At 40.2% G+C, this 27,500-nt stretch overlaps 2 protein-coding genes across 5 annotated transcripts in view; one reads left to right on the forward strand and one right to left on the reverse strand.

Annotated features, from left to right (window-relative positions):
- The window catches only part of syde2 (synapse defective 1, Rho GTPase, homolog 2 (C. elegans)), a 47,643-nt gene extending 38,406 nt beyond the window's left edge, over window positions 1-9,237 (forward strand). For all 3 annotated transcript variants that reach the window (XM_082145819.1, XM_082145818.1, XM_082145820.1), the window contains one exon: window positions 4,432-9,237. In XM_082145819.1, coding sequence (XP_082001945.1) covers window positions 4,432-5,084 — 653 coding nt within the window. In that variant the 3' untranslated portion in view covers window positions 5,085-9,237. The remainder of the gene's footprint in view (window positions 1-4,431) is intronic.
- A 4,584-nt stretch (window positions 9,238-13,821) lies between these two features.
- Window positions 13,822-27,500, reverse strand: part of dnai3 (dynein axonemal intermediate chain 3) — a 57,597-nt gene continuing 43,918 nt past the window's right edge. For both annotated transcript variants that reach the window (XM_082145845.1, XM_082145844.1), the window contains exons 21-23: window positions 23,667-23,758; window positions 22,303-22,425; window positions 13,822-17,749 (exon numbers count right to left, since the gene is read on the reverse strand). In XM_082145845.1, the coding sequence (XP_082001971.1) occupies window positions 17,609-17,749; window positions 22,303-22,425; window positions 23,667-23,758 (356 nt within the window). In that variant the 3' untranslated portion in view covers window positions 13,822-17,608. The remainder of the gene's footprint in view (window positions 17,750-22,302; window positions 22,426-23,666; window positions 23,759-27,500) is intronic.

Below are 27,500 nucleotides of genomic sequence, written 5' to 3' on the forward strand. Positions count from 1 at the left end.
GAGCACGAACGATGTAGAGTGAAATATGGTGTACATGAATAAACCGGTGATCGATTAACTTCTGAAGTGTGTCTTTAAAGGGGTGATTGATTATGATTTGATTTTTCTAACTTTAGTTAGTGTGTAATGTTGCTGTTTGAGCATAAACAACATCTGCAAACTTACAACGCTCAAAGTTCAAAGCAAAGGGAGATATTTGCTTTTAAAGAAATTGCTTTTTAAGGACTACAACAAACGGCTGGTAGAGACTACACCACATTCCTCCCGGGTTAGTGACATCACCAACCCTAAAATTTACATAAACCCCGCCCCCGGAACACGATTTATAGATTATCATGACAGAATATGCTAATCAATGACTTGAAGATAATTACACATAAGCTACATAAACTCATCAATAACCATTCAGAAATGTTGCTTCTACATGTTGTCACTTCTTCCATTGTCTGACTCCGGTTTGAACATAAAAGGCTAAAAGTTTTTTAAATTTTCAGTGCATGTGTGTGTGAGGTAAAAGGACACAAGCTCTTGTAGCTCCGCCCCCTGTGCCGGGAGCAGCAGCTCATTTGCATTTAAAGGGACAGACAAAACGGTGCGTTTTTGCTCACCCTCAAAAAGTGACAACTTTAACATGCTATATAAAAATATCTGTGGGGTATTTTGAGCTAAAACTTCACACACACACTCTGGGGACATCAGAGACTTATTTTACATCTTGTGAAAAGGGACATTATACCACCCCTTTAAGTGTAACATTTAGGTGCGCTGTTTCTTTAAGGCTCAGGCGTGTGTGTTGTGTTGTTGTGCGTTCGGGGTCTCGTCTCCTCCGTGTGTGTGTGACTTCTCTCAGCACGGAGGAACGGTACATTAAACCTCAGTCTATAATTACACACATTCCTGTCTTAACCTTCAACTCGGCAGAACAATCGCCCGTTTACTGGCCTCTCGCTGTAAAAGAGCCTTCGTCAAGCGTGGAGAACTCCCATGAGGCCGTGGGGCGGAGGACTTTTGTCTGCTTGTGTGTCAAACTGTGTGTGTGTGTGTGTGTGTGTGTGTGTGTGTGTGTGTGTGTGTGTGTGTCTCTACATGGGCACACGATTTAGTGGCGCATGTTCTGCAGTGTGAATGTGTTTGTTTTAGTGCTGGGCAACGATTAATCGCGATTAATCGCATCCAAAATAAAAGTTTGTGTTTACATAATATACGTGTGTGTACTGTGTATGATTAATTTGTATATATATATATATATACACACACACACACATGCATGTATATATTTAGGATTTTTAATTTATTTATATATAAAATATTTATTTATAATATAAATTATGTATAAATATATATACAGTATATACATGCAAGTACTTCTTAAATATATACATGCATATGTGTGTATTTATATATACAAAATACAAACACAAACTTTTATTTTGGATGCAAGTAATCGCGATTAATCGTTGTCCAGCACTAGTTTGTTTATTTTCTGCAATGATGTGCACATATTGTATTTTTAGTCAGTTTTGCATTAACGTTTTTACTAACATAAAAAGCAGCCCTCCATGATCATGAGAAAATTCCAGATTGTGTTGTAAATCACGTTTAGTTTTTTTCAGTAAGAAATATCCAAACATCAAATCTAAGCTCTGTGAAGCTGTCTTGAAACGATATGTATTATGAAAAGTGCTAAGTTTTTCAAGTTTGGCTGTGGCAGTCCTTCTTTTATGCTGTTTTGTTATGTGTTATGCCTGTTTCTTAGCTTTATGCTTAAAAAAAAAATAAAAAAAAATTGATTTGCTGTTGACCTCAGGAACTCTCAAATTATATTATATCTGTATCCAAAAAAATATATTTCTATTTCAAACAAAACAACATAGTTAACTCAGCTTAGGTAATCACCTAACATCATTAATCAAAGTTAAAACCATCACATATGCTTAACAGGTTGTGTGTTCATAGAAATTCTAACCTTAAGCCCATTCTTTAAGTAGTTTTGTTGTAAAAAACAAACAAAACAAAAAAACACATAATTTAAGGCTGAAGCACCGCGGTATACTTCGTTTTTGCACTAATCAGTTGTTCCACAAGATGGCAACATTGTACCGGACCATTGTTTCACAGTAGAAAACAAAACTAAAGAAAAGGAACAACAACAACAAAATACCGGACACTGCAACAACAACAACAGACTTGAGTAAGGGGGTTAAGTGAGAGCCGCAACGTTCGCTTAAAAGAATACAAAGACATTTTATCTGTAATAACTTCTGTAGAGAAATAGCGCAGACACTGGACAAAGATGAAACTTTCTAGAGCACATGCGTCGACCGCCTGCGTTCGCACACGCTATCAAAAATATAAAGTATCAAGTATACTCTGGACTTCAGAGCAACATATCTAATCATTTAGCTCTCATTTGTAGATTGCATATAAATTTTTGCTTGTCTGTTTATTTTACTCGTCCCATCACATGTAGGCCACAGCTAAAATCACCAGAGGGTTTAGAGGGCAGATCGGGGCAGGTAAACTGGATTAACGGGTGTGCTTTGCGTGTCTTCTGCTATTCTTTCCTGATCTCATTATCTTGCTAGCATGCAGATTTGTTCAAATAGAAGCTAAAAATAATGATAGCTTGCCTCTGTTGTGCCACTTTCCTTCACAAGATCAGCCAGAGTTACAGCGTTTGAGGTAGTTTAATATAAGGTTGTGTTTTTGGGGGACAGAGTTCAACAAAAAGTATTTGAGGTTTAGCCAAATTGGGTTGGTGGCGGTAGTTAGGATTTTTGAGTTTTTTAGGGTCTTGTGGCATCTGTCTCATTTGTTCTGCATGCTTTGAGTTTTTTATGGAAAAACCCCATATGTAATTGTCAGTGTTGGGGAGTAACTAACTAAAAGTCTAAATGCCTAAATTCTCCTCTCTCTATCAAGTAGTGCTAGGAAAGTTCATTTTAGTAAATCTTTTTCTCTCTATCTCTTTACAGTTTTTTTTTTATTCGCTTTGGTACTATTTTCACAAGTAAGGTGTACATTTTCAAAACTCTTAGTACAAAAATCCACACTGATCACACTTGTAACACAGCTAGTCATTCTTTCAAAACCTGATCTCATGCTTTCATTACAGTTACACTTTTCAGTCCACATAATCATAGTTTCAAACACAAGATTATTGTAATATGTAATGAGAACATTTGGTTTAATCACAGAAACACAACAGTATGATCTTCTTTCAATTTAGTTCTTTTAACAATCAGTTCATTCAACAGCAAACAATGCAAGAGACATGTTTCAGATCACAGTTGTTGCTGAAATAATTACAGTAATTCAGGCTACAGTTGCCACATTAGAAGTAATTGAATCCATAATGTTTGTAATAGTATCTATCCAGTGTGTTATCAAAAGGTGTGATGAAGTACAGCCATGAGGTTCTGTGCTAACAGAGTTTGGCAATACAGTAAATGATTTCACTCTATACCATTTGACTGAATCTATACTGTAGTGGACCTTTACAGATGAAGGTTGAGTGACAGTAATTCGGCAGCCTCTACCATGGTAATCTGTTTACAGTATTGCATACATACTGTAATGTAAAATGCTGTATTTGATGCCATCTGTCTCCCTTCTACTGTTCTATCTCTGATCAATGTGATGTTTTACAGTCATTGACTGTTTCCTCTCCCTTATACTCTATTCTGCTTTACAGTATTTGCACAAATGGCAAATTAAATTTCTCTGTATCTTTCTCTCTCTCTCTCTCTCTCTCTCTCACACACACACACACACACACACACACACATGCGTGTGCACACACTTTGAACATCGTGGTGGTTATTATCTATAAATCACTTATGTAAAAAGAATTCATTACATTTGGTTATCCATATCAGAAATTGCAAACAAGGTCTATAGTGTATTGAATCAATATCTATAGAAATCTATAGGTGTACCAAATGATTCATTGATTAACCATTAAGATCAGTTGGATTAAATAATAGACAAATGTATTAAACTGAACAAGAAGAGATGCAAATCAAAAGTTTGATAGTAAGAGCTTTATGAAAGGCAGTGACTGTGAATGAAACATTTCTATAGACGACACACTTATTTTGTGTTGTGAAAAGGACACTTTGTGATTTTGAGTATTGTACTTACACAATTGAAAACATGATGAAATGTTTGAAAAAAGTGCACTTTTGATGATCTGTTGTGATATTAGCACTATGAGTTTTGAAAATGTACACCTAACTTGTGAAAATAGTACCAAAGCGAATAAAAAAAACTGTTATGTGTACAAAGATATTGCCTCCTTTAATAGCTTATAATAATTACTTAAAAGTACATTCCCCAACACTGGTTATTCCATATATTCTCTCATCATCTGAAATGTGTCATTAATGCATGTATTCAAGTGAATAACCCATTGTTTTCTTTTTCTTTTAGTTGTGGACGCTCAGGGTAAATCTTCATCTCCGGTTCCTGCCCCGATGGAGTCGCTCCCAGTGGTGACGGCTGCCGTAAGGAGGAGAAAGGAGCGTCCACAGGTGTTGAATTTAACTGAGGCGGACATGGCTGGAGTTTTGCGACCCAGACCTGGACGTCTGGACAGTCCCAGTAACCGTTACGCCGGAGACTGGAGCCGATGCCGGGAAACGTACCTCCAACCGAGCTGCCTGGAGGAGGCCGACTATGATGACGTTCCCAGCGAAGAGCCACTGAACGCAGTACAGGAGGATTTACCAAAGGGTACTGAAGATGTGGTCCCTGAACAAGAGTTTCGCGAGGTGGATGAGGCAATGGAGAGGGTTGAGGAAATGCAGATAGAGGAGGAATTGAGTGAGGAAGAGGATACAGGAGAGTTGGATAGGTTACAAGTAGAGGAACCTCTACCTATCAGCCCCTGCGATCAGATCCTCCCCGATTACAAGGAGCACAGACCCAAAGAGCACACTTACCAGGCCTACATGAAGATCCAGGAGATCAGCCCAGTACTCAGCAACAGGGTCAACCTACGGGACTTGCAGGAGAGCATCGACACGCTCATTGGCAACCTGGAGAGGGAGCTCAACAAGAACAAGCTCAACGTAGGTTATTGACTCTTTACCAGAACAGTGGAAATATGGTGGTGATTCCCTACAGACTTAAGCGCTGTGGAACGTTCTCGCTCCCATGCACACTTGGGATGCATGTACAAGAAGACATTCCTCACTTCTGATTTGTGTTTTTGTTTGTCTCCTGGTCTCCATGTTGTTGATCGCGTTATTGTTTTTCTTCTTATGAGAAGAACTCATTGAACCCTGAGGGGTGCGCCAGGTGCCTTCATTGTGTCAAGGTGGTGCTTAGGACAGCGAGAGCTTTTTACTTTCTACAGAGGTACAAAACATTACGATGAAAACCAATGCACTTATGGGGCCTGCTGTTAGAGGCATGGCTAGTTCAGGTACAGGTGTAAAGCCTTACGGTGGGAGAACTAGGTACTACAGATACATCCCAGATCCTAAACCAGGGGAACTCAATCCTGCTCATGGTGATCCGGCTTCCTGTAGACTTCAGTTCCAAACCTCCAAACACACTTGAACCAGCTAATCAAGGTCTTCAGGGTTCACTTAAAGAGGTAGATCACCAGGAGCAGGAATGAACACCCTACCCTAACCCTATACCAGATGTCTCAAATGCAGATTACCTAGTTAGGTGGTTTTAACGAGTAGTTTGAGATCCCTGCACTCTACTTCCTAGACTATGAGTGTTTTATCCTAACCTTATCCTAAACCAGGAGAGTTCAGTCTAGCTCCTGGAAGGCTACCTTCAGCTCCAGTTCTAATGAAAGGGGTAGTTCACCCAAACATGTAAATTCTGCCATCATTTACTCACCGCATGTCATTCCAAATCCATAAGACTTTTATCAGCGAACGAACATAAACCGAAGCTCAACTGTACTTGCTTGACGCGTGAGAACAAACCTCATTGGTTCTTGCATGTCTCCTCAGAAGGCTTGGATTAAACCACGCAGTTAATGTGGATTTATTTTACAATCTCTTTATAAACATTTTGAAACGTAAGAGTTTTTAGGCAAATAGACTTTCAATGGTGGGACAGAAATCTCTCAGATTTCATTACAAATATTTTCAGTTGTGTTCCTAAAATGAACGAAAGTCTTATGGGTTTGGAAAACATGAGGGTAAGTAATTAATGACAGAGTTCTCGAATGCAAATTACCTAGTGAGGTGGTGTTAGCCAGTTGTTTGAGATCCCTGCGCCTTAGACCCTCAACTCTGAATGTCATATCCTAACCCTAATCCTGTACTAACACTTACACCCTAAACCAGGGGTGTTCAGTCCTGATCCTTGAGATCTTGCTTCCCGTAGACTTAAGTTCCAGGCCTCCAAACACACTTGAACCAGCTAATTGGGAAACACTTAAAGAGGTAGATCACCAGGAGCAGGATTGAGCGCCCAAACCTCAATGATCCTGAACTCTACATCAGGGGTCTCGAATGCAAATTGCCTATTGAGGTGGTGTTAGCTAGTTGTTTGAGATCCCTGCGCCCTTGACCCTCAACTTTGAATGTCTTTTCCGAAGCCTTATCCTTTTCTTACACTTTCACCCTAAACCAGGGGTGTCCAGTCCTGCTCCTGGAGAGCTTGCTCCCTGTAGACTTAAGTTTCAGCCCTCCAAACACACTTTAACCAGTTAATTGGGGATCACCTAAAGAGGGGGATCACCTAAAGAGGTAGATCACCAGGAGCGGGATTGAGCACCCTACCCTAACCTTACCCCCCCATGACCCTGAACACTTCACCAGGGGTCTCGAATGCAAATTACCTGGTGAGGTGGTGTTAGCTAGTTGTTTGAGATCCCTGAGCCTTTGACCCTCAACTCTGAATGTCATATCCTAACCCTAATCCTGTACTAACACTTACACCCTAAACCAGGGGTGTCCAGTCCTGATCCCGGAGATCTTGCTTCCTATAGACTTAAGTTCCAGCCCTCCAAACACACTTTAACCAGCTAATTGGGGATCACCTAAAGAAGTAGATCACCAGGAGCGGGATTGAGCGCCCAAACCTCAATGATCCTGAACTCTACATCAGGGGTCTCGAATGCAAATTACCCAGTGAGGTGGTGTTAGCTAGTTGTTTGAGATCCCTGAGCCTTTGACCCTCAACTCTGAATGTCATATCTTAACCCTAATCCTGTACTAACACTTACACCCTAAACCAGGGGTGTACAGTCCTGATCCTGGAGATCTTGCTTCCTATAGACTTAAGTTCCAACCCGCCAAGCACACTTTAACCAGCTAATTGGGGATCACCTAAAGAGGTAGATCACCAGGAGCGGGATTGAGCGCCCTACCCTAACCCCAACCCCCCATGACCCTGAACACTTCACCAGGGGTCTCGAATGCAAATTACCTAGTGAAATGGTGTTAGCTAGTAGTTTGAGATCCCTGCACCTTACTTTCTAATTTCTGGATGTTATATCCTAATCCTGTACTAACACTTACACCCTAAACCAGAGGTGTTCAGTCCTGCTCCTGGAAGGCCACCTTCAGCTCCAGCTCTAATTAAATGCACCTAATTCTAATCAAGGTCTTTAACTACAATCTTTTAACTTTCAGGTAGATGTTTTGGAGATAAACTTTGCTGGAAGGTGGCTCTCTAAGAGCAGTCACAGACACCGAACACCCTTTCATTCAGGGAGCGACTGACGCTGCTGGTCTAGTTGAGGTTGCAGTCGAGATAAAAACAGCAGCTGTTTGAGTTTTTTTCCTTGTAAAATTACTTCAAACATCCTGCTTAAGCTATGGACAGCGGAAAATGAATATGCTTGTAGTAAATAGTCAATTTAATATTTAATAATAGTTAGGCAGAACTTTAATGATGAAAAAAAATAATAATAACTTAAAATTGCTGATGTTTATGTTGCTTTTGATGGGCGCACCCTAAACACAAAATTTAACTTAAAAATTGAAAGGGCAATCTCAATGGCCTCTGTGATGATCGTGGTAACATGATAACACCATGACGACAGCAGTCCCACTTTTGATCATTATATATTTGAGCAGTCTCAGCAGTCCAGGGATACAAACTCATCAGTATTTGACAGACACATGTATGTATATAGGAATATAGTTGGAATATGTATTTTCGATGACGTACACTTCAGTTTGTGCATATTTAAATGTTCGTCAGCTACCTTGTAGTATTTGGCCTGTAGATCAGCCTTAAATACATATATATATATATATATATATATATTGTTGGGTCTATGTAATGATATTAACCCACAGTCACAGAATGAGTATGGATTTTGAGTATTTTGTGGTCACGAAAGTGCAGGAAATTTGAGCATTGCATGGTCAAAAAGCTTTACGGTCAAAAATAAAGTGTTTCTCAGTGTATCCTACAGCGGGATGTATTTATGCGTGTAGATAAGAGATCATTTTAATTACAGTGAAATTCTAATTTTGTTTTGTTTTGTTTTCCATTTGGCAGCTGCTCACATTTACGGCTCGGTTGTAAATTCGCAGTTCTTGTGAATCCAAGACTGAATCTGTACACGGGCTGTTCGTTTTCTGATTGTGCTTCTCGCCTGACAATGGTCTCCACAGCTTGAAATGCTTCAGTCTGCTTGAAAATCTCATTATAAAAGATATAAATAAAGGATTTGTTACACAGAAAATAAATTTGAGTAAACGTCACCAACGTCACCAAATCCAGCCAATAAAAGCAGTCGTCTGGAGGTTTGTTCGGTGGCCGTGGTCTCGGTTTGCTCTCAGTAAGGCGGTCACACTAGATTTTAAGCATGCAAAAGTATGAAAAAAAAAATGTTACATACTTTTTTTTGCAATATAAATTTGATATGATGTCTTGCATATGGATGTCTAGCATGCTCATGCTAAATTCAGAATGCTAACTATCTAATCCAGATTGCAGATTTCAGTATGCATGCTTTTTAAATGTGTATTGATGCAAATCCAGTGTGGCCGCACCTTTAGAGTGTTGAATCTGGTTTCCTGAAGCCTGATTTTGGGATCAGATTCCCTGTCGTACAGAGATCAGGGATTTCGACCGATCCGTGGTCAGCAAGAAGGAAACTTGTAAGCTGCTTTGATAAAAAAAACATTCCTGTTTTTCCTGGTTTTTGTAAAGGTTTGGTTGTGCTAAAGATGAACGTGCGACTAAAGCAGATATTATTTGTACTGATATTGAGAAGTATATGATCACATTAAAGTTTTTTTTCATGCAGCCCCCTGATGACTCGACTGTTTCTCGTTAAATGTCTTGATATATTTAGCAGCTTATCTTCACAGATGGTCGTGTGATCGAAGCAAGGTCAGGCTACAGTGAGTCTCTGCGGATTCACATTTCGGTTCCTGTAATTTGTCAGTGGAACATTAGCTGGCGATCTGTCACGGCAGCTCAGTCATCATCAGGCTGATATATCAGGTGAGTCTTTGCCAAAAAAAAAAACACTGGCATGCAATGAATCTTGGGATAGGCTGTGAAGGATCCACTCGTTCTGTCGTTCACGGCCCGGGGAAAATAGGATGCATTTGTAGGCCTCAACCCTTCGTCACAACTATATTGTTTTCTCTGAATGAGTGGGCAGGATGATTTTCACATAGTTTTGAAGCAAATATTCTAGGCTACACTGCAAAAAAGGCTTTTCTTACTTAGTATTTTTGTCTTGTTTCCAGTCCAAATATCAACAAACTCTTAAATCAAGATGCATTTACTAGAGGAGTAAAATTATATAAGATATTATGTCCTGTTTTCTGGGGGAATTAATAAAAATTAAGTGAGTTGATGCTTAAAAAAAGCTAAATGATCTGCCAATGGGGTCAGAAAAATAATCTTAATTCAAACAGAAACAACATTATTTTATCATTGGCAAATAATTTAGCTTTTTTTAAGCATCAACTCACTTAATTTTGATTAATTTTCCCGGAAAAACAGGACATAATAGCTAATGTCATTTCTCTCATCTAGTAAATGCATCTTGATTTAAAGGGGTGGTTGAGTGTGATTTCACTTTTCTAACTTTAGTTAGTGTGTAATGTTGCTGTTTGAGCATAAACAACATCTGCAAAGTTACAACGCTCAAAGTTCAAAGCAAAGGGAGATATTTGCTTTTAAAGAAAAGGACTACAACAAACGGCTGGTTGGGACTACACGACATTCCTCTCGGGTTAGTGACATCACTAACCCTAGAATTTACACAAACCCCGCCCCCGGGAACACACAGTCCATGTTGAGAAGAGGAAAAGTTGTTGTATTAGAGTACATTTGTGAGTCAGCTCAAACTTTAGCATCCATCTTTTCACATGCAATAGAAAGTCACTCTGTGTGCATCTCACAACAGTTCATATATGAGCAATTTATAGATTTATCATGACAGAATATCCTAATTGAAGATAGTTAACTCCACATCAGCAACGTAAATTCATCAACTAACCATTCAGAGACGTCCTGTTGCATTCTACATGTTGTCACTTCTTCTTGAGTCTCTCCATCTTTGTCTGACTCCGTTTTAACATTAAAGGCAGAACAGTTTCTGTCATTTTAGTGTGTCTGCGTGAGGTAACAGCAGCTGCTAACACACACGAGCTCTTGAAACCCCGCCCTCTGCAGCAGCTCATTTGCATTTAAAGGGCCAGGCACAAAACGGTGCGTTTTTGCAAACCCTCAAAAAGTTACATCTTTAACTTGCTATATAAAAATATCTGTGGGGTATTTTGCGCTAAAACTTCACACACACACTCTGGGGACATCATAGATATATTTTACATCTTGTGAAAAGGGCATTATACCACCCCTTTAAGAGATTTTTAGATATTTGGACTGGAAACAAGACAAAAATACTGAGTAAGAAAAGCATTTTGTGCAGTGAACGTGATTCAGTTTTCAAAAGTCTTGTGAACTAAAGAACAGTAGCTATAGGTTTTATGGCCTCACTCAAAAAATTAATTTTTGCCTCGTTAAATTTAATTAATTAAAATAAGCAAAAGTAACACAATTGTTTAATATTTTGTTTAAACTTAATTTAATTGTGTTCAATCAACCTAATATATTTAAAACTGAAGTTTACTTACTTAATTTGTGTGAAAACTACATAAATAATTTTTGTTGATAACTAACTGGGCAGTGGATCTTTAGTTCCCAGCATGCTTTGCAAGGGACTGCATTAGGAGGGTACATTTAGGGATTAAAGTGTTATTTTATGTGTTTTTCTGTAAATGGAAAGATTTTGTTAGTTAATGTTAGTGTTTAATATTCAGTTATGTTAGAAACTTAAGAGGACTTTCTGTAATGGTTTAGAATTTTGTGGTTACCATTATGCAGAAGAGTGGCGACTGTGTTTAGCTTGGGGCTGTGGGCTCTCAGCATACACTATACATGCATTAAACCTCTTTCGCAGACCTGCATAAGTAATATTCAATATTACTTTGTAAAAAGTGGTTTTAATTAAATTGAACACTAGTAGCTTCTAACATTGGAAATAACTGGTGAGTCAAATTAGCTAAAATTATAATGTTGGCGTGGCGATCTGACAAAACTTTATCTAGCAGGAATGACTGAATGAATTTAAGTTCATACAACAAGATTACAACAAATCATTTCAAACAAATTAGATTTTGTTGGAAAAATGTATTTAATATTCGTGGAAAAGTTTTCCTTAATTTAATCAAGTTCGTTCAACAGCTTATTTTTTTGAGTGCTAATTTTTTCCCCACAAACCACACATTAATGTCATTTTCTGAAAACTACAAGCTTTTACGTATGTGCTGCTCACACATAGCAGAGTTTGTGCTGAATGCAGTTGATCAGATGTTCGTCTTCAGAAACACCTGCTGTCTACGATAATCATCCATACCTCTCTGAAATGTCTTTCAGCATTTGGCTCCACTTCAGACGTGCGATTGGCCCAGTCGAATCCCTTTGATGTGAAACCGAGCATTGTGATTGGCTGCCTGGAAGAGATGACCTTTGATTGGCCGTGCGATTCGTTGAGTTTGATCCTTCTGATGTCGTCACTGTGCATTTAACATTTACACTGTCAAATCTGCAGGTTGCGCTCGTAGAAGTCTGTATATTACACGTCTATCAGAGTATCAGACGGAGCTTAAAGGAGAGAAAAGCTTTATCAGTGTTTGACACGCGGCCAGATTTAGTCAAAACTGCCTTTGTTTGCCCAACAGGAACAGATTAAGGAGAGAAAACGATGAGATAGAGACTAATGCAGCTGGAGAATGAACAGAAGACGTGATTGTTCGGTTCAAGGACCGACGTGCGGCTTCATGCAACACACACACACAATATGTGTGAGTTTGTGAATTAGTGTTATTGCACACTCATACATTAAGGCGATTCAAGAGATGCAGAATATTTACAGAGCACACTGCATGAAAAACAGCATCCCATAATGCATTGCATGATTTGACCTTCATTTCCAGTGTAAGGAATGGGCAGAGCCCGTCTGCGGAGAGCCTGGCCACTCCCTATTAAGTCCTATTGTACAGAATTTTGGTTGTAGTTCCACCAGAGTTCCACTGGGGGTGATCGCGGGCGAGTGCAGACTGAATGGGAGTCTATGGCGCTAGACGGCTAAATTTGTCTCTTTCACCCGATTGCCGTTGTAAAATCTCAGATTTGATTGTAGGTTTTGCATGTTCAACATGGGTTATAGGTCGAAAGTTGAATGAACGAGTACTTATGTCCTTTCGTTTTCTTACAGGTTGAGTTGTTGTTGCCCTTAACACGTTAGCATTCTGCTAATGAACGCTGATTGGTCAGTGAAGGACTGATTACGACCAGAGATACCGCTTGATGGTCTTTTAAAACAATGAAACAAAAACACGTGTAGTTACCTGTGTCAGCTGTGTTGTGTGTTTACCTGTGTCGGCTGTGTTGTGTGTTTACCTGTGTCAGCTGTGTTGTGTGTTTACCTGTGACGGGTGTGTTGTGTGTTTACCTGTGTCAGCTGTGTTGTGTGTTTACCTGTGTCGGCTGTGTTGTGTGTTTACCTGTGTCGGCTGTGTTGTGTAGTTACCTGTGTCAGCTGTGTTGTGTAGTTACCTGTGTCAGCTGTGTTGTGTATTTGCCTGTGTCAGCTGTGTTGTGTATTTACCTGTGTCAGCTGTGTTGTGTAGTTACCTGTGTCAGCTGTGTTGTGTTTACCTATGTCAGCTGTGTTGTGTGTTTACCTATGTCAGCTGTGTTGTGTGTTTACCTGTGTCAGCTGTGTTGTGTATTTACCTGTGTCCGCTGTATTGTGTGTTTACCTGTGTCGGCTGTGTTGTGTGTTTACCTGTGTCGGCTGTGTTGTGTAGTTACCTGTGTCACCTGTGTTGTGTGTTTACCTGTGTCAGCTGTGTTGTGTATTTACCTGTGTCGGCTGTGTTGTGTGTTTACCTGTGTCGGCTGTGTTGTGTAGTTACCTGTGTCACCTGTGTTGTGTGTTTACCTGTGTCAGCTGTATTGTGTGTTTACCTGTGTCGGCTGTGTTGTGTGTTTACCTGTGTCGGCTGTGTTGTGTGTTTACCTGTGTCGGCTGTGTTGTGTATTTACCTGTGTCAGCTGTGTTGTGTGTTTACCTGTGTCGGCTGTGTTGTGTGTTTACCTGTGTCGGCTGTGTTGTGTGTTTACCTGTGTCGGCTGTGTTGTGTATTTACCTGTGTCGGCTGTGTTGTGTATTTACCTGTGTCGGCTGTGTTGTGTATTTACCTGTGTCGGCTGTGTTGTGTATTTACCTGTGTCGGCTGTGTTGTGTGTTTACCTGTGTCGGCTGTGTTGTGTATTTACCTGTGTCGGCTGTGTTGTGTATTTACCTGTGTCGGCTGTGTTGTGTATTTACCTGTGTCAGCTGTGTTGTGTGTTTACCTGTGTCAGCTGTGTTGTGTGTTTACCTGTGTCAGCTGTGTTGTGTAGTTACCTGTGTCAGCTGTGTTGTGTGTTTGCCTGTGTCAGCTGTATTGTGTGTTTACCTGTGTCGGCTGTGTTGTGTGTTTACCTGTGTCAGCTGTGTTGTGTGTTTGCCTGTGTCAGCTGTGTTGTGTGTTTACCTGTGTCGGCTGTGTTGTGTGTTTACCTGTGTCGGCTGTGTTGTGTGTTTACCTGTGTCGGCTGTGTTGTGTGTTTACCTGTGTCAGCTGTGTTGTGTGTTTACCTGTGTCAGCTGTGTTGTGTGTTTACCTGTGTCGGCTGTGTTGTGTGTTTACCTGTGTCAGCTGTGTTGTTGACGCCTCGAGAGAAAAGTAAGTGCAGAGCGCGAAAGCACCAAGTGACTGAAGGATTGCCGTAAAGCAATATCTCTGTTTGTACGATGTGTGTGACGTCATTAACATTTTAAAAGACTTTTTAAACTCTAAAAAATCTAACACCCAGCAATGTGTAATTTCTTTGCATCTCCTTTCGAATACAACGTTCAAATTACTAGACAGAAAATTATATCCTGAGAAAAGTGGATTTTGAGGGGTATAGCGCCATAGACCTCCATTCATTCTGCACTCGTCCTGTGAGCGCCCTCATGTGGAGCCAGAGTGGAACTGCAACCAGTTCAGAAGCCGGAAGTTTACTGAGAGTGGAGCTTCTCCCCTTATTAGACATTCTCTGGAATGGGTCAGAAATCATCGGTTGTGATTTCTCTTTCTTGACTCATTGTCTGCAACATTTGCTTACAAAACTGGAATGCAAAGTGAGCGTTGTTACACTGCCGTCCAAAAGTTTGAGATCGGTAAGATTTTAATGTTTTTAAAAGAAGTCTCTTCTGCTCACCGAGGCTGCATTTATTTGATTAAACAAAAACAAAAACAGTAATATTGTTAAATATTATTACACTGTAAATCATCTGTTTTCTATGTGAATATATAGTAAAGTGTAATTTATTCCTGTGATCAAAGCTGAATTTTCAGCATCATTACTCCAGTCTTCAGTGTCACATGATCCTTCACAAATCACTCTAATATGATGATTTGATGCTCAAAAAACATTATTATTATCAGTGTTGAAAAAAGTTGTGTACAATTTTTTTTTTCAGGGTTATTTTATGAATATAAAGTTTTAAAAAAACAGCATTAATCTGAAATAGAATCTTTTGTAACATTATAAATGTCTTTACTGTCACTTTTGATCAATTTAATTAATCCTTGATGAATAAAACTATTGATTTATTTTATTTATTTCCCCCCAAAAATATAAATTCTTACTGACCCCAAACGTTTGAACGCTAGTGTTTAATGTTACAAAAGATTCAATTTCAGATAAATGCTGTTCTTTTGAACTTTCTATTCATCAAAGAATCCTGAAATAAAAATGTAAATAATTGTTTTCAACACTGATAATAATCATAAATGTTTCTTGAGCATCAAATCATCATATTAGAGTGATTTGTGAAGGATCATGTTACACTGAAGACTGGAGTAATGATGCTGAAAATTCAGCTTTGATCACAGGAATAAATTACACTTTACTGTATATTCACATAGAAAACAGATGATTTACATTTACTTTCAGTTTTACAATTTTTTTATATATATTTATATATTTTTTTGTCTTTTAATTAAATTAATACAGCCTTGTTGAGCAAAAAGACTTCTTATAAAAGGATTAAAAATCGTACCGATCCAAAACTTTTCAAAAGTAATGTTTTGTCCCACTATTTGAAACATTTATGCACACTAATTTGCATACTGCGCTTTCATTTCTGTGTACATTATGTACAATAATCTCACATAAATTATTGCATTAGGTTCAGTTTATGCAAATATGTAATGATTAACAATTCACATAGAAATTTGCTCTTCATCAGTGGGATGTTTTTAAATGGTAAATAAAAAAGTATACAGTATGAAATTCTACATTTATCAGTTACTTTAGGGCCGACAAAACCTTACAAGTGACCTATAGAAATGCACTTTATAAAGTTGACTTGAAATTCATAAGATGCACGTTTATGAAAGTCACTGTACGTCGGCCAAACCTGCATCATATGTGGAGTGACTCTCGTCTCGAACGTTCTTGAGAAGGAAGTTTAGAGTCTCTGTCATGAATCGATACGAGTCGGGCTGAAGCTGATCAATACTGTACATGAAGTGCCTGAGTGTGAGCGCGTGTAACCAGAGAACCGGCTCTAGAGGATCTGTCGGAGGTAAAGCGGCTGAGTGTGTGCGCGTGTTTGATTACAGCACTGATGGGAAATAAAGATGAACTCAGACGAGTAACCGGAGGAAGAATCAGTCTTCAAGGTCACAATATCAAACACACCATCTGCCCTTCTGAGGAAACTGCGTTCTTAATGCTTTTATTACACACGTTGTTTTCATATATACAGACCCTTTCCAAAAAATTAGAATATCATGGAAAAGTTTATTTATTTCCATAATTCCATTCAAAACGTTAAACTTCCATAGATTATAGATTCAGGGCCCACAACTTAAACGATTTCAAGTATTTGGTTGTTTATTTGTACATAATTTGGACTTCCAGCTCATAAAACCCACGAAAACAGGATTTCAAAAAATTTGAATATTACATGAAATCACACAGTAATTACACAGTAATACCATGGTCATTGAAGCAGGTTTTGGTTATTTTGGCAGTGTGGGCAGGTGCAAATCCTGCTGGAAAATGAAGGAAGCATGAAGTGCTCTGGAAATGTCCTGGTAGACGGCTGCGTTGACTCTGGATTTAATAAAGCACAGTGGACCAAAGTCCTCTTTTCTGATGAGAGCACATTTTGCATCTCATTTGGAAACCAAGGTCCCAGAGTCTGGAGGAAGAATGGAGAGGCACACAATCCAAGATGCTTGAAGTCCAGTGTGAAGTTTCCACAGTCTGTGTTGGTTTGTGGAGCCATGTCATCGGCTGGTGTTGGTCCACTGTGCTGTCCACTCAACGCAGCCGTCTCTACCAGGACATTTCCAGAGCACTTCATGCTTTCTTTCAGCAGACAAGCTTTATGGAGATGCTGACTTCATTTCCCAGCAGGATTTGCACCTGCCCACACTGCCAAAATAACCCAAACCTGGTTTAATGACCATGGTATTACTGTGTGATTTCATGTAATATTCAAATTTTTTGAAATCCTGTTTTCGTGGGTTTTATGAGCTGGAAGTCCAAATTATGTACAAATAAACAACTAAATACTTGAAATCGTTTAAGTTGTGGTCCCTGAATCTATAATCTATGGAAGTTTAACGTTTTGAATGGAATTATGGAAATAAATAAACTTTTCCATGATATTCTAATTTTTTGGAAAGGGTCTGTATAATATTTGGGAACCAATCAATCAGAATTTCTGACCTCATCTGATTCTTATTTGATCCTTTAGAATGATTCATTTCAAATTATTATTAGATTTGAAATGTCGTTCCAAACAATCCATCAGCATTCTGTTAAGATTCTTTGAAAAGCAAGTTTACACTGAACAATAAAACTCATCTAGTTTGTCATTCTGATTGAACAAAGAACTTTAATTACTTACACCAGTGTTAAATCTTGTTATTAGAACATCTGACTCTAATTTCTAGATTCTTGTACTTTGTGATGATATGATGAAGATGATGGTGATGATGGTGATGATGATGATGATGATGATGATGATGATGTCTCTAATGTGTTACTGGTCTGACTGGTCTATGGTTTCGGTCAGGAGGCCCATGTTCTTCAGAATGCTCTTCTCCAGAGCCAGAAACTGTTCATACTCCTTCAGCTCTTCCGCCTCCAGTTCCTCATCCTGTTTCAGTGGCACCACTGGCTCCTGATGAACAACAACTCACACAAGTTAAGGCCATTTCACACTACAGCTGTTTATACAGACCAGCGTTTCATGTGGTTTATTAAAGTCGTCAGTACGTTTAGACTAAACGATCAAGCGCAGTGTGCACTGCAAAACAACTGTGATTTCCAGAGCAACATTTTTAACCCTTTGGTCAATGAAATGAATGTACTATATTTTAGTTCGATAATGTTTTTTATTTAATATTTTCTATTTTTAGGGGATTTTATGGTACTAAATTATATTTCTGCAGTAGTTTATAATCCATTTATTCACTTTTTGAGCATAGATCTGAAAATAAAATGTCCGACTTAAACTGATAAATCTCGAATGCTTTAGAGCGACAGACTTTTAACAAAGACGCTTGGCTGATTATTGCAGAAGGGGAAAAAAACGTTTTTTAAAAAGTGTTAAGTTTAAGCTTATTGTTATACAAAAATAAAATAAATTAATTCAGGACCGTTTAACTTTTTTGAAAAATGTCCATGATTTTTGTGTGTGTGTGTGTGTGTGTGTGTGTGTTCACATTTCAAGTGCAAAAACTTTACCAAGTTTCTTATCATTCCAATGGAGTAAAAAAAAAAAAGTAATTTTTTCCCCAAAATGACTGAAGAGCACCACATTTATGTAATAAATGTGATAAAATTAGATGTTTATGATTAAAATAAGAAAAATATCTGCCAATGCCTTCAGGTAAATAAACGTAAATCAGTGGAAAAACAAGCTTATATTTATGACTCCATTGGCAGATATTTTTCTTGTAATCATAACCACTTCATTTTGATAAATTTTTCAGAAAACAATACATAATTTGCTTCTCAAGTAAATGTACCTGATTTAAGAATGTGTAAAAATTTGTACTGGACAACAAGACAAAAATGAGCAGTTTGTACAGTGTGAGGCCTAAAACACCTGAGAATTGAGCAATGATGCTGAGAGTAGGAAACGGTCTGGAAGCCAGACATGATCTACTGGAATACACAGGACAGAAAACACTACAAATGAGCGTTTAAGGGAAGAGTGGTGAATATGATCATATTTCTAACTAATAAATATCCCCATATTTTCCCAGTTAATCACAGTACAATTGTTTTGTATTACAAGTATTCTGGAATTGTAAATATTCAAATTAAATCCGCACTAATTTACATACATAAATCTGAACATTAGATAAAGCTTTATTGATTTTGTTGACATATTGGAGTTAATGGTTTTTCCAGAGGGGATTTTGAATATATCTTTTATCGCTCCATAAATCACAAAATACTCACAACAGCCAAAAAAAAAAAGTTTTAAGGAATAAAATGTTATATAAATCAGTGTGAGTGATATATGAACAAACCCCTCAGTAAAAACCTTCAGAATATAGACAGGAATAAATCTGTAAATGTTGGTGTGTGTAACTGCAGCTGAAGTGGAGGACAAACTCGTTAAAGTTATGTAGCGTAATTGAAATCTACAGACGCAAATGGATGAAGTGCAATAAAATAAACACTTAAATGTGCGTTTTGGATGTTTTCTGTCCACTGTTAAAGAAGCAAAATCTCCAAATTCACCATTACATGAAAAAACAATAGTTTGGCCTGTAATGTCTTGCCTTAAACCAAAAAACACTAAGTGTTTGTCTTGACATCTCTCCAGAGAGCCTCCAGCATCATGTGTCCGCGGGGTGTGAAACACAAGTGTGTGTGTGTGTTAGACCCTCAGAGACACAGACGGCAGCATACTTTCATATTTAGTAAATATATTCAGCAAGTCTGAGCAGATCTGTAATAACTCAATCACACATTCCAGCTGTGTTTGCTGTGAGCTTAAACACACGTTTGCACAGCTATCTAAAAGGGGACATAGACTTCTATTGTTTTTATAAACAGCTAGTTATAAATATTATAATCTAACCCTAACCGAAAACTGTCTGCATTTTTACAATTAAAAAATATATATTTACTTAATTTTTTTTATGCTGTTTTTACAAATCAGGATGTTCCCAAAAGCAGGTTTTGTTAGATTTAGCTCACCTCTGGGTACAAATTTGTCCACAAAATATGGTTAAGTAGATACATACACTCATGGAAATACACTCAAAAAATATTAAGATTTATGTATTTGAATCGTTATCCCCTCCTTGAACTGCCACCTAACCGTGGTGGAGGGGGTTTGAGTACCCGCATGACCCTAGGAGCTATGTTGTCCGGGGTATATGCCCCTGGTAGGGTCTCCCAAGGCAAACAGGTCATAGGTGACGGGTCAGACTAAGAGCAGTTCAAAAACCCTTTATGATGGAGTTAAGATTGAGGACCGTGACGTCACCCGGCATGGCGCAGCCCCCCATGACGTGGGGCCGCCCTCCCGTGGACCCAGCACCTGCAGGATCGGGCGGCAGTCGAAAGCAGGGGCCTCGACAACCCGATCCCTGGACACGGAAACTGGCTTTAGGGACGCGGAATGTCATCTCTCTGGCAGGGAAGGAGCCTGAGATTGTGCGTGAGGTTCAGAGGTTCCGACTAGAGATAGTCGGGATCACCTCCACGCACGGCTTGGGCTCTGGAACCACACTCCGTGAGAGAGTGGAACACTGGACCAGCTCTATACTCTCTCCAGGGTGCTGGAGGGTTCGTGGGAGTTTGCCCAACCAGTCCACATGTGCTTTGTGGATTTGGAGAAGGCATTCGACCGTGTCCCTCGCGGCATCCTGTGGAGGGTGCTCTGGGAGTATGTGGTCAGGGGCCCTTTGCTAAGGGCTATCCGGTCCCTGTACGACCGGAGCAGGAGGTTGGTTCGCATTGCCGGCAGTAAGTCAGACTGTTTCCCAGTGCATGTTGGACTCTGGCAGGGCTGCCCTTTGTCGTCGGTTCTGTTCATAATTTTTATGGACAGAATTTCTAGGCGCAGCCAGGGGCCGGAGGGTGTCAGGTTTGGGGACCACACGATTTCTACTCTGCTTTTTGCGGATGATGTTGTCATGCTGGCTCCATCAGACCAGGACCTTCAACATGCACTGGGACGGTTTGCAGCCGAGTGTGAAGCGGCTGGGATGAGAATCAGCGCCTCCAAATCCGAGGCCATGGTTCTCAGTCGGAAAAGGGTGGCTTGCCTACTTCAGGTTGGTGGAGAGTTCCTGCCTCAAGTGGAGGAGTTCAAGTATCTTGGGGTTTTGTTCACGAGTGAGGGAAGGATGGAACGGGAGATTGACAGACGGATCGGTGCAGCTTCTGCAGTAATGCAGTCGATGTACCGGTCTGTCGTGGTGAAGAAAGAGCTGAGCCGCAAGGCGAAGCTCTCGATTTACCAGTCAATCTACGTTCCTACTCTCACCTATGGTCATGAGCTGTGGGTCATGACTGAAAGGACAAGATCCCGGATACAGGCGGCCGAAATGAGCTTTCTCCGCAGGGTGGCTGGGCGATCCCTTAGAGAGAGGGTGAGAAGCTCGGTCACTCGGGAGAAGCTCAGAGTAGGCATCTGTTCCGGATGCCTCCTGGACGCCTTCCCGGGAAGGTGTTCCGGGCGTGTCCCACCGGGAGGAGGCCACAGGGAAGACCTAGGACACGCTGGAGGGACTTTGTCTCCCAGCTGGCCTGGAAACACCTCTGTGTCCCCCGGAAGAGCTGGAGGAAGTGTCTAGGGAGAGGGAAGTCTGGACATCTCTGCTTAGACTGCTGCCCCCGCGACCCGGCCCCGGATAAGCGGAAGAAGATGGTATGGTATGGTATGGTATTTGAATCGAATATAAAAAAATTCCATCCATTTTTATTACACAGTTTTTACTTAATGTGATTCATATGTGTCAGTTCTACATAAATGAAACAGGTCAGATTTCTGTAATAGCACTAATAAACGGAATGTGTTTAAATAAACAATAAGCAGTGTATTTATCATCAACAAAACCCATTTGTTTCAATGTCACACATTTTAACTACTTAAATGTTGCTTGTTCCACAGTTTTTATTAAAGCCATATTTTTAACCATGTTCATAATTTTGAACTGAATAAATGTAATTGTTAATTTTAATGAAAAAATTATTATTATTTAAATGGAATCAAATGGATGCAAATAGTTAATAATAAACTATACCATGATTTTTTTGAGTGCATAAATCCCGTTTCATTGATGTATGACTGACAAATACGCATCACATTAAGTTTATTAGACTGTTTATGATAAAACTGTGTAATCCAAATGGATGGGAATTATGCATTTCATTTAAATCTTAAATGTATGCTTAAATATTTTTCAGTGTACAGAATCTCAAAGCACATTCAAATAAATGATAAATCATCAAGAATAATTACAGGAATAATTTACCTGAACATTAATTATAATTTCATCACCCTTAAGTTCCAAACCTCTATTTTTCCCCCTTCTTTCATTAGTTAAACTAAATGAAAATGAGAAACACTGCTTGGGCATCTTTCAGTGAATGTTTTTTTTTCTTCCAGGTAACAAAAATGTTTTTCATGGTTTTAGTTTTAGTTAACTATTAAAAACCCGGGTAAATGTTCCTTTAAACACGTCTAAAATGTTCCTCTCTCACCGTCTTCTTCTTCAGTTGTTCAGCTTCCATCTCTTTCTTGTGCTTCTCGTGTTTGATCTGCCGTTTCTCTAAGTACTCCAGCCGTTCCTCTTCCTTTTCAAAGTACTTCCTCACATTCTGTTTCTGTAGAGAACATGTTATACAATGTGAAGTCTGTTCTGACAGTATTATGCAGCTACCTAACTTCAAGCAAGTCAACATTACATTTCTCTTTTAATCCCAATCCCAGAAATCTATTGAAATTGACTCTTTTCACATTTCCGAGCTTCTTAGAAGAAATTTTCTGTTTAATTTTTTTTAAATCAACATCTAGACAGAAAATTTTTTGAATATTTGCTAGATGTCTGTTCTTTGTGTGTGTACTGAAATAAATATTGTGTTACAATAAATTGCGTAAATAGGAGAAAAAAACAAAAGTGGATCAGACTGATCATTACACTCTCTTAGCCAATCAGCAGTAGGGGGGCATGTCCACTCATGATGGGGGAGGAGAGAGAATTAGCCAATCAGCAGTAGGGGGCGTGTCCACTCATGATGGGGGAGGAGAGAGAGTTAGCCAATCAGCAGTAGGGGGCGTGTCCACTCATGATGAGGGAGGAGAGAGAGTTAGCCAATCAGCAGTAGGGTCGTGTCCACTCATGATGGGGAGGAGAGAGAATTAGCCAATCAGCAGTAGGGGGCGTGTCCACTCATGATGGGGGAGGAGAGAGAGTGAGCCAATCAGCAGTAGGAGGCGTGTCCACTCATGATGGGGAGGAGCGAGAGTGAGCAAGAGGGAGATTTGAAGAAAGACTGTAGAAAGAGAGATGGCTGAGAGACATTAGAAAACAGGAAAAGGACAGAGGAATACCACAGGAAGAAGAAGGGTTATGATCAGGCAAGAGCTTTAGGAGCCGCACTAATATTAGAAAAGCTTTCCAGCACTTGAGAGACATTACAGAGTGGGAAGGCTTGAACATGGACACCAAGGTTGCGTTGTTTCTGCTCCATACGTGAGTAACATTTTGCTGTGTTTCACAGAAGCCAGATGCGCTGTTGTATGCCGTTGTTGTTGAATCACAGCTGATTCATCCATGCTTGCGCGAGCTGTTAGTGGTTGCCTGTTGTGCATTCTAGCATATTTGTTTTTTTGGGGGGAGGGGCAGAGCAATAAAGGCAGGGGCGTGTTTATTTGGGCATCAATTCAACGTATCAACAATATTAACAGTGTTCCTCAGAAATCGCTTACTGCACCTTTAATGACAACACAAAGTTTAATACTATAAATTTACAATGTTAATAACTGTCCATGAACTGAATAGATGAATTATGTATTTTATTCAGTATTGATAGTTGTCCAGCTGAACATGAGATGACATTCTCACCTCGTTTTTGGAGGATTTGCGCAGGGTCCACGGGATCTGTAGGATGTGTAGTGTCCCGATACGATCTGAGACCGCCAGAAGATGATGCTTCCCTACGGGAGAGAAACAGGACACGTCAGGATCTGTCCTGGGGTCAGTCCACAAAATATTCTTAAGAATACAAGTCTTCTGCTATTTCCGTACATAAGAGAACAAAAATTTGAATTCCCAATAATATTAGTTGGTGAAAATCAAGTTTATACAAATTATTTTCATGTTTAAATATGTCATTTTATGATTTTAATGATCTAATATGAGTTTGAAGGGATACAAGTATTGACTTAAACATTAGTTAATGCATTAGCTAATAATGAGCAATATATATTTTTAAAGCATTTATTAATGTTAGTTAGTATAAATCTCGTGGTTTATTGTTCAAATAGCTCAAAAGAATGAAACAGACTGATGCATTCTGAGACTGGCTCTTAAAACGAATTATTAAAAAATACACAGGTCATTAAAAATGTCCCCTTCTTGAACTGCCACCTTAACGTGGTGGAGGGGTTTGAGTACCCGAATGACCCTAGGACAGGGGTCGGGAACCTATGGCTCGCGAGCCATATATGGCTCTTTTCTGGATTTTATATGGCTCTCCAATTTTCAAATGGTGCCTGAAAATACACCCTTGAACATGATGATAAAATTATTTTGAAACTATTAGCATACTTGATTAATGTATAATTATGAATGTGTAAAATTAAATTAAATATGTACAAAATATTTAGATAAAGAGACTCGCAGCTTAATATGATTGACAGCGGCATTTTGGCCTGTAGCTAGCCTACCTATCAGAGAGCTGAATTTTTATTGGACGACGTGGCCTGCGTCATGTCCAGATCAAGTTAAACAACTAACGTTACCTAGCTAGCTAAATAAAAAATCATCAACGAGAGTAATATGGCGAAAAGAAAAAAAGACGACGATTACCGTTCTTTCCAGCCCGAATGGACGGATCACTTTGCATTTGTGAAGAAGTCAGGGTCCGCAGTGTGTCTCATTTGCAATGAACGTATTGCGTCGCTCAAAAAGTCAAATGTAAAGAGACATTTTGAGACGCACCATGCAAAATATCCCAATGGGGAATGCAGGAAAAAAGCTTGTGCTGAGCTTCAGCGGATAATGGAAACCGGACAGCAGCAGCTGCTATCATGGACTAATAAAGGCGGGAATCTGAATTCTGCGAGCTTTGCTGGCGCTCTGGAGATTGTGCGGAGTGGAAAACCATTTACAGATGGAGACTACATTAAGGATTGCATGCTCAGTATGGCTAAAGAACTGTTTAATGACCTCCCAAACAAGGATAAAATGATCCAAAAAATCAAAGACATGCCTTTGTCTGCAAGAACTGTTCATGATCGTGCACTCGTGATGGCTCGTCAGATAGAGGAGATGCAGATCAACGACATCCGTTCAGGTAGTTACTTTTCTCTTTCCTTGGATGAGTCTACCGATGTGAGCAATATAGCACAGATAAGCATAGTCGGGCGGTATGTGACGGGTGATACAGTGCGTGAAGAGAGTCTCGCTGTTTTGCCGATGAAAGATACAACAAGAGGCGAGGATGTGTTCAAATCTCTGATGGACTTTGCTGCAGAGAAAAAGCTACCACTGAATAAACTTATATCTGTGTAGTACGATGGAGCACCCAGCATGTTAGGTAAACATAAAGGATTCATTGCCCTTCTGTGTGAGCAAGAGAAGCGGCCCATCTTAAACTTTCATATGATATTACACGTCATATGAACTAGAGTTCTCAACGGGTCGGGTCGGCCCGACAAACCCGACGGGACCCGCGGGTTCGGGTCGAAAATATAAGCAAATGACTCGGGTCGGGTCGGACCTCGGGCTTAATCTTTTCCGCTCAGTAAAAAAAAACAAAAAAAACATTTATTAATCATCGCTGCTGTTCACCGTAAAGAAAGTCTGGCAGCTGCGCGCAACGTGCATCATGGAGAGGGGCGGGGGCAGACGCCGCTGCGTGCACGCCTTTAGCCTGAGGAAAGAAGTTGGAGTTGGTGAAAAGTAAACTTGCTGCAGGTGAATTCACCGTCGCTACTACAGCCTATTTATATATTTAAAGTTTATTGTTTCAGTTGTTTGTATTGTTAAAAGGCGTGAACATTAAAGGTTGATTTGAATTCGCGTCTGCTGGTCATGATAATACGTGTATGAGAAAAAAAAATTCCGACGCGGCGTCGGGCCGCGGGCCGGCTTCGGGTAGATAATTCATGTTGATGTGTCGGGTTACATCGGGTCCGGGCTTTAAAAGCCACGGGCCGGGTCGGGTCGTAATTTTCAGGCCCGTTGAGAACTCTAATATGAACCACCTCAATGTGAAAATGCAAGGCATTGGAAACACAATCTTGTCCCTGCAACAGGCAGTGTTTGCATTTGAAACAAAGCTGGAGCTGTTTATCAGGGACATTGAAAGTGGCCGTCTCCTGCACTTCGAAACATTGCGAGCATACATAGAGGATTGCTTAGCGAGGGACCCCGCGCATCATTTCGACCTCAGGTAGCTTGCAGCCTTCACGTCTGATTTACTGATGTCATTCAAATCACGTTTTGTTATCACAATGTTTGGCTCAATGTACACATGCGAGCAGTCCTTCTCACATCTGAACAACATCAAAAACAACCTGCGCTCAAGGTTAACGGATGAAAGCCTGAATGCCTGCATGAAGCTGAATCTCACCAGTTACGACCCCAACTACAAAGCACTCAGCAAAATGATGCAGCAACAGAAATCTCATTAATGTAAGTAGGGTGCAATAAACTTCTTGTTAAACACTTGTTTATGATGCCCGTTTCTCAATTTTTGTGGTGTCTTAAGAGTGCTAGAAACCAGCACTATGTCAGTGAGCAAAATATAGTGCTTTTTATGTACTGTGTGTAGTAGCCTTAGCTTGGGTGTAACTGAGTAAAAAAAAAACGCGTTATTGCCACCTACTATATAACTACCAGAACTACTACCAGTGCAAGTCGTATTACTGCATTTGTTATTACATAAAAATTCGCAAATGTATTTTAATACACAGGTGTAAACTTTGCTGTGGCTCTTTTGAAAAAAATTCTCTAAATATTTTGTTTGTTTGGCTCTTCTAGATAAAAAGGTTTCCGAACCCTGCCCTAGGAGCTATGTTGTCCAGGGCTATATGCCCCTGGTAGGGTCTCCCAAGGCAAACAGGTCCTAGGCGACGGGTCAGACTAAGAGTGGTTAAAAAAAAAAACTTTATGAGAAAAATTAAATCGAGGACCGTGACGTCGCCCAGCATGGCGCAGCCGGGGCCCCACCCTGGAGCCAGGCCCGGGGTTGGGGCTTGTATGCGAGCGCCTGGTGGCCGGGCCTCCCCCCACGGGGTCCGGCCGGGCTCAGCCCGAAGGAGCGACGTGGGGCTGCCTTCCCGTGGGCTCACCACCTACAGGAGGGACTGCAGGGGCCGGTGCTGAGAGGATCGGGCAGCAGTCGAAGGCGGGGGCCTCGACAACCCGATCCCTGGACACGGAAAATAGCTCTAGGGACGTGGAACGTCACCTCGCTGGCGGGGAAGGAGCCTGAGATTGTGCGTGAGGTTGAGAGGTTCCAACTAGAGATAGTTGGGATCACCTCTACGCACGGCTTGGGCTCTGGAACCACACTCCTTGAGAGAGGATGGACTCTTCACCACTCTGGAGTTGCCCATGGTGAGAGGTGGCGGGCTGGTGGGGGTTTGCTCATAGCCCCCCGGCTCAGCCACCATGTGTTGGAGTTTACCTCGGTGAACGAGAGGGTCGTTTCCCTGCGCCTTCGGGTCG

The sequence above is a fragment of the Leuciscus leuciscus genome, assembly GCF_965113295.1.
Source record: "Leuciscus leuciscus genome assembly, chromosome: 18".
In the NCBI taxonomy this organism is placed as follows: Eukaryota; Metazoa; Chordata; class Actinopteri; order Cypriniformes; family Leuciscidae; genus Leuciscus; species Leuciscus leuciscus.